General features: G+C 40.4%; 1 protein-coding gene across 1 annotated transcript; it reads left to right on the forward strand.

Moving 5' to 3' along the window:
* The first annotated feature begins 4,994 nt into the window (after positions 1 to 4,994).
* On the forward strand, positions 4,995 to 7,873 carry LOC138664266 (P2Y purinoceptor 1-like). The gene has a single exon (XM_069750805.1). It carries the CDS (start codon positions 5,090 to 5,092, stop codon positions 6,140 to 6,142), a length of 1,053 nt encoding a protein of 350 aa, XP_069606906.1. The 5' UTR covers positions 4,995 to 5,089; the 3' UTR covers positions 6,143 to 7,873.
* Positions 7,874 to 8,444: the final 571 nt, after the last annotated feature.

Raw genomic sequence — 8,444 nt, forward strand, 5'->3', positions numbered from 1 at the left:
TCATCATGTGTATCCAGACCTCTTTTAATGCACCCCATGATCCGGTTTGCCTTGGCAGCTGCTGCCTGACACATGGCCTTAAATCCCTGTAGATGTTGAAGTTTACCACAAAATCTCCTCTTTTCCACCCCTGATTTCTCCCAGTAGATGAATTCCCCCACTAGATAAATTGTGGCACCTGAAAAGGGAGACATTTGTGTTTGAGGAACTGGACAAACACTATGAATGGGTATAATATGGAGGTGGAGCGTAAATACACTGCTCAAAAAAATAAAGGGAACACTAAAATACCACATCCTAGATATCACTGAATGAAATATTCCAGTTGCAAATTTTTATTCATGACATAGTTGAATTTGTTGAGGACAATAAAAAATAAAAATGATCAATGTAAATCAAAATTGATATTCCATGGAGGTCTGGGTTTGGAATGATAATCATAGTGGAAAATCAAATTACAGGGTGATCCAACTTCAGTGGAAATGCCTCAAGACAAGGAAATTGTAGTAGTGTGTGGCCTCCACGTGCCTGTATGACCTCCCAACAATGCCTGGGCATGCTCCTTCTGAGAGATCTCCTCCCAAACCATGGATTAAAGGATCTGTCAACTCCTGGACAGTCTGTGGTGCAGAGTGGGGTTGGTGGATCTAACGAAACATGATGTGCCCTATTCGATTCAGGTCGGGGAAATGGGCAGGCTAGTCCATAACATCATTGCCTTCATCAAGCAGGAACTACTGGCGCATTGTAGCCACATGAGGCCTAGCATTGTCATGCATCAGAAGGAACCTCACAATGGGTCTGAGGAGCTCATCCCAGTACCTAATGGCAGTCAGGGTACCTCTGGCTAGCACATGGAGTGCTGTGCGGCCCTCCAAAGAAATGCCTACCCACACCATTACTGATCCATTGCCAAACCGGTCATGCTGGAAGATGTTGCAGGCAGCAGAATGTTCTCCACAGCATCTCCAGACTCTGTCACGTCTGTCTCATGTACTCAGTGTGAACCTGCTCTCACCCATGAAAAGCACAGGGCGAAAGTGTAAAATCTGCTAATCTTGGCGTTCTCTGGCAACTGCCAATTGCCCTGCTCGGTGTTGGGCTGTAAGCACAACACCTACTTGTGGACGTCGGGCCCTCATACCACCCTCATGGAGTGTGTTTCTGATAGTTTGAGCAAACACATGGATGTTAGTGACCTGCTGTCATTTTTCAGGTCTCTAGCACTGTTCTTCCTGTTCCTCTTTGCACAAAGGAGGAGCTAGCGGTCCTGCTGCTAGGTTGTTACACTCCTACGGCTTCCTCCTTGTCTCCTTGTGTACTGAACTGTCTCCTGGTATCTGGTCCATGCTCTGGACACTGCGCTGACAGACACAGCTACCCTTCTTGCCACAGCTCGCATTGATGTGCCATCCTGGATGAGCTGTAGTACCTGAGCAACTTCTGTGGGATGTAGACACTGCTTCATGCTGCTGTACAGTACCTCTAGGGGTGAAAGCAATGACAAAATGCAAAAGTGACCAAAACAACAGCCAAAAAGGTTAAGAAAAGAGAAATGGTCTGTGGTCTCCCATGCAGAACCACTCCTTTATAGGAGTTGTCTTGCTAATTGCCTATCATTTCTACCTGTTGTTGTCTGTTCCATTTGCACAACAGCAGGAGAAATAGATTCACAATCGGTGTTGCTTCATAACTGGACAGGCTGATTTCACAAAAGTGTGATTGACTTGGAGTTACATTGTTGTTTAAGTGTTTCCTTTATTTTTTGAGCACTGTATATCTTTGCAGGAAGATACAGAGTAATAAACAAGGTCACAGTATTTATTACTGTCGGGAACAAGGTAATTTATCACTGTCATCAATGATTTACTGTAAGCAAGAACTTAGTTTCATAAATGAGTTTTAAAACATCCCAGAAATTATCGTATCAGGCTTTCTAACCAGAAAATCACAGAAAATAATAATAATAATCACTATTTTTATAGCGGCAACATATTCCGCAGCGCTTTACAATTCAGAGGTTCATACAGTATACAATAATTAAATAACAATAATTAAAGCGAAAACAATGACAACCCTGCTCATAAGAGCTTACAATCTACAATGAGGTGAGGGTGACACAACGTACAGGTGCTTATTTACAATGATGGTCCAGCCATTTTGAGGGAATGGGGGATAGATAAAGGCTGCATGAGATTGTCACCAGCCAATATTTGCAGTGATTTTGTGTGCGGTGGAGTTTGATGGAGAATTATGTGCAGAGAAGTAGAGAATGGGCTATATACTGTATAAAAAGGACTTTGATTAGGGAACATGATAGGCCACCCTAAACAGATGTGTTTTTAGGGAGCACCTATGTAAGTTGTGGTTAGTCCTAATTTCTTGGGGTAGAGCATTCTGAAGAACTGGTGCAACTCGGGAGAAGTCTTGGACCCGGGAGTGGGAGGTATGGATTACAGTAGTGTGGATGTTAGTCGAAAGTCACTTGCGGCGTGTAGAGAACGAATAGACCAATAAAAAGAAATAAGGGAGGAGATGTGCGGGGGTGCCGCACTGTGGAGAGCTTTGTGGGTGAGAACAAGCAATTTAAATTGGATCCTATATTGGCAGCCAGTGCAATGACTGGGAATATAGAGCGGAAGTGTCCAAGCAGATCTTGTCCTAAAAATCCTACAATGTCTCTGAGTTATAGTGGAGGACAATCCTAGTGCAGTGATCATCCTAGGATCAGGACCCACTGATGCTAAAAAGCCTGAGGCTGCACTACTGAGAACAGACGTCTCTGCATTGTCATGGAGCTCGTATGTGGCTCCAGATCACTATGGATAGCGCCGGTTTTATGTGAATAGACCAGGATACCAACATATTTGATAACTTTGAACCTCACATGATCTCTGCACTGAAGAGGTGGCCAACATCTTAACGTTTTCTTCTGAGAAAAAAAAAATCCAGGTTTGCAAATAATAAGATTATAGATTATGACCATACAGATCAGTAAGGCTATGTTCACATGGAGTTTTTTGAGGTGTTAAAAAATGATGAATTATCAAGTGAAATCTGCTGCAGTAAACACTCCTTTTTGGGGAGGATATTGAAGTTTTGTCTTTTCCTAAAGCGGTTTTGAAATGTTTGGCAAAAATGTATGGAAGATCATTTATGGTACATAAGCCACAAGGGGTTATAGGTTTGGGTCCATATTGCAGAGGAGAATACTGTCTTAATTCATTCTTTATATTTATTTATTTTGAACCTGCCGTCTTGTTGTTGATATAAAATAGCCCTTTAATTCTTCCAATATACCATGAGATATGAAAGCACTGGAAATGTCGTACTGACCAATGAGAATACTAGATCCTTAGATGATGTCAGGCTCTAAGACAATTATGGATCCGAAAACAGCGGAGCTCATTCAAAAAGACAATCTCATTTTCAGCTGATATTGGAGCCACTCGCTGTCCCCTAAGGTCTTTATCTATAATTGGCCAACAAATAATTATTAGTCAAATGAACAATCATAAATCGATGGCCCTACACAAAGCAAAGGCTACATTAGTGAATATTGGATTTTTTTGGTTGATGATCTATCCAGTGCTAATCTTCACACAAAAAAAACTCCAAAAAGCTCGACCGGTGTTCTGAATGATTGTGGTTGTTCAACGATCCATCAGTCAAGACAATCGTTCGTTTTACAAAATCAGCCGAGAATCTTCATTATGGTCATATCTCATTTGAGTTTTAATCCCTTATGATCAATTTAAACTGCGCAATGTGTAGCATTAAGTGACCGGCGACACGATTCCTAGTCAGTGGTCATTTAATTGTATGTTCACACAGATCCACCTGGTTTAGATGTGCATTGAAAGATCAGTAATAAATCGTTCTGTGCATATAGGCTATAGGATACCATCGATCTCAGCAGCACAAGGTCTGTTTGCACAGAACAATGTGCTGTCGAGAATGATGATCTTTTGTGCAAACCAAAAGATCATTTCGCCCAAGCGTTTTGCTCGTTTATTGGGGTATTCCCAACTTGTTTAGACTGCATAATAATCATGAAATGAGTGTTCCTAGCAGAGCTTGCTCACGATTATCATGCACAGTGAATAGACCTTTAGACTGTGATTACAACAAAGATTACAATCTGTACATAGAAAAACAAATGTGGTATATTTTATTGCTGAAAGCCTGAGGCTGCACTACTGGGAGCTTCTGTTAACAACAGGTTTTGTCATCTCCGATGTCATAAGTAATCTCTACCAACCTTTCTGCTGAAATAAGGGCTCATTCAGATATTAGTTTTCCACGTACATGGATCAAACCGAACCTATTACAATTTATGGGGCTTTTTGACGAGTCCGTGTACTTTTACGAACTGAGCAGGTCAAGCACAAAATCACAGATCAATCTCACCTCGGATCAATTGAATTGCGGATCAGTTTCGCAAATTTAAGTCTTTGGGTCTGTGAAAAATTTAGACAGCTTTCGGATGCCATTGTATGCTGTCCGTTTTTCATGGACTGTGTGATAGGAGAAGCTGGAGAAACCTCCATCAGTTGTTTTTGCAGACAAAAAAATCATGAAAATCTGATGGTAAAAATTGACATATTGACCAATCTTTGATAAAAATCAGATTCAAAACACTGATGAAAATTGGACCATTTTTTGAGATGAGAAAATTCACTGTATAACTGAAGGGTTGCTGAGGGAGTAATGCTGGACTCAACGTAGATCTGAGGTTACGTTAGGACACGACTATGACAGGTGTGATGCAGGTAGCTCATGTTATATAGCAGCCACATTGGTGGGCAGAAGTTGCTGCTCTTATCTGGAGACTTGAGTATGTGAGTAATTCCCATGCTGAAGTACAGAAGTGAAAGTAGAAAGTATCTGTGGGTAGCACCAAGAGACAGCCAGGAGTGTACGGAGAGAGTCACTATGTTTAGTGGAGGGAGGAGCAGTTCTCAGCTATGAGATGTCAGTTCCCTGCACTCCAGCAGAAGCACTGTGCTCTCCAAGCATGCTGACAGCTGTGGGTCTCCATCTGCAGGCCCATGCCTGCTTCATCTAGACCTCCCCTACACACTCCATCATGGAAGAGGATTTCTTTGAGTCTCCCATAACAGCTGGAATTCTTAATGTCAGCTCAGAATGCAACGTTAACAAGACTTTCACCTTTCGCTATTTATCTTCCGTTTACCTTATCGTCTTCATTGTCGGATCATTAGGCAATGGTCTTGGGTTGTGTAACCTGTGCGTGAACTGGAGGAAATGGACGTCACTGAACGTATTTGTATTGAACCTTGGCATTGCTGACCTTCTCTACGTTGGGACATTGCCATTTTTTGTATCATATTACCTCAGCGAAGGTGTTTGGATGTTTGGTTATGGATTTTGCCGCCTCGCACGGATCCTTTTCCATATGAACATGTATGCAAGTATCACTTTCCTCACCTGCATCAGTGTCCAACGCTACCTGGGAATAGTACACCCAATGAAAATGATGGGTCGCTTCCAGAACTTACGTCCTTCATTGTGCATCAGCATTATGATGTGGATATTGGTCATTCTTCAGATCTTACCAAACCTCTTCTATACCAATGCCATTAAAAACGAAACATACTGCCATGACTCAACAATCAACGAGCACCTGGAATCCTATGCGCCCTACACCCTGACCATCACAGTCACAGGCTTCTTGATCCCATTTATCATAATTTTGACTTGTTACACCCGGATCCTCACTGTTCTTACGAAAAACAAAAATGTGGACCGAAACCTGAAGAGCAGAAGCATCAAACAAGTTTTTATCATCCTGGCCCTGTTTGCCATCTGCTTCTTTCCATACTATACATTTCGAAACCTCAATTTGATATCCAGAGTTTGGCAGCTCCAGGGAACCTGCACCGAAAGTCTAAAGAACGTTTATATATCTTATCAGGTGACCAGAGGACTAGCTGCCATGAACAGCGCCATTAACCCCTTACTTTATTTAGTGACCAATGAAAACTTTGTTTCAAAATTTAGAGAGATCCAGAGGAGAGCCTGGTACGCCCTTGTCTATGTGGCCAGAAACCAGTCTCTCCCAGATATCCAGGCTATGTCTGTGAATGGAAAGGAAGAAGAGATTTCTGAAGTACTGTGATGGACAAGTGTCAGTACCAAGCTTGACTTGAGTCTCATTAGGCATTCATAATGCTGCAGAATTTCAAAAATAAAGCTGACCTAAGGGCTATATAGTCATTAACATCATGCCCCTTTTTCTTTCATCCCATTGTCATCAAACTTACCCTATAAACACCATGGAGAAGATCATGGTTTTGGGTCATGATCTCATAGGAGATATTGTCAATACAGAAATAGATCCTCCAAGAAACCGGAGTCAAAATTTTTAAAAGTTTATGGTGGGTGAACTCTAAACCATGGAAAATGCAAATATGACATTATGTGAATACTTGGATTCTGTACGTAGGAGAGGTTGGCAGTAGGTTTGTTGATATTACAGCATGTCTTGGGGCCAATGGATTTTTTCTCTTCACATCATCATGGTTCCTACTTAGCAGAAATTAATTTATTTTGTATTCCTGACACCATAGAATAAAGGTTGTATTTCGTAAATATTAATTAGTGTAAAATACAGGACCATGAAGCTAAAATGTCATACTGCTCTCTTGGCAGTAATGAAGCTGTTAATAAAAAGCAGGTTTTGCTGCTTTTTCTTTGCTGCATTTTTATCAGGTACCTGCATTTTTTCATGTATTTTTGATGTGTTTTTACACTTACTAATTGATTTCTATAGGTGAGAAAACGCTGCAAAAATGCTGAAAAAAAAGTGACATGCTGCAGATTTCAAAAACGTAGCAGTTTTCCAATTCAGCCAAGAAAAAAAAACGTGTCTTCATGAGATTTCTGAAATCTCATAGCTTTTGCTGCTACTCTAAAATGCAGCTTAAAATTTGCATTAAAAAAACGCAGTCAAAGCGCAACGTATGAACATAGCCTTAATATCGTCTATGGATTATTGTTGAGAGTTTTGCACACTTTTGTCCACTAATTTTATATGCTTACATCCATTTTTATACAATTCTTCGGCGTGTTTCTGAAAATAACACGGTTTTAGTATTTGTATTTTTAGTTGTATTTTTATATCATTGTGTTTCTAACATTACAAGTCATGTTACTCATAGATCATGTTATTCCTCTTGGGGCTCGTGCAGACGGCCATATAAATCGAGACGAGTGCTATCCATGGTTTTGGCAGGCAGCACTGGTCCCCATGTTATTCTATGCGGCTGCGCATACGTCTGATTTTTTTCCTCGGACTAAGTGGTCCAAGGAAAAATATCGCAGCATGCACGATTTGCCCCCCGAGAATCGCATGGCACTCCCCCATTCAGGTCTATGGGTCCGAGAAAAAATATAGACCGCACTCAGATGACATTCACTTTTACAGAGTGAGGGATGGAGAAGATGGAGCTTTTTTTTTTCCTCCAAGAAAATCAAATCCTAGAATAATATAAAAAGTGCACAAAAACTTCACCAAATATGAACAGATACATTTTTTTTAACAAAGCAGCAAAAACAATACAGTTCTAAGTGAGACAAATTACCTGAAATAAAAAATGCCATACCTATAACACTCGTATTTAGTCCCTTTTACTGTATATATTGTTCATTTTATACAAAGACACATTGGTATCAAAGTGAAATGAATCAGTGATGACAAAAACTGTGACTTTCCCTGTATTATTCTGCTGCACGGATTTTACTTTAATGAATAAAAATTATATTTATATATGAAATATGTTGTTTATTTCGAAGTAGAAATGTATTAGTAATAAGTAAGCTGTGAATAAATTGACTTGTGTATCTGATTTACCGTAATCTTATCCTATAAAATATTCAAGTCATATATAATCTCCATGTTTTATGTCATTCTCATGTCCTATATAATCCAGACTAACACCTCGTCCATACTGACATTATGTCCACGCCAATACCAAATCCACATAAATATCACACTGATACCGATACCACTTATTCACACTACATATTCTCATACGGTTTTCCTCCATCCCGGGAGTGACATGAGAATAATGAGAATCGTCCTATAGAGTACTGTTTTTTACTATACGACAAGGACTGGATTTCCTTCTAAATGCAACGACTCTGAGTGTTGGAATTTAGACCTCACAATTCTGCTCCAGGATATTAAAAGAGATTAGAAATGTTTCTTCTCCATAATTGTTTCTGGCAGTAAAAGCAGAAACTGCCATATTCAACAGAGATGATTATGTATGCACCTCTGTCGCTTGGGCTCGGAGCAGGAATGTACCTATCGGGGGTGCAAGGGTTCCTTTCGCACCCGAGTTCTGAAGGACCCTTTGGCCCATGTAGTAGAGAAAATGTGTAAAATACATAAAGACATCTCCGGACAGGGGAGATAC

This window comes from Ranitomeya imitator, chromosome 2, assembly GCF_032444005.1.
Source record: "Ranitomeya imitator isolate aRanImi1 chromosome 2, aRanImi1.pri, whole genome shotgun sequence".
Lineage (NCBI taxonomy): Eukaryota > Metazoa > Chordata > Amphibia > Anura > Dendrobatidae > Ranitomeya > Ranitomeya imitator.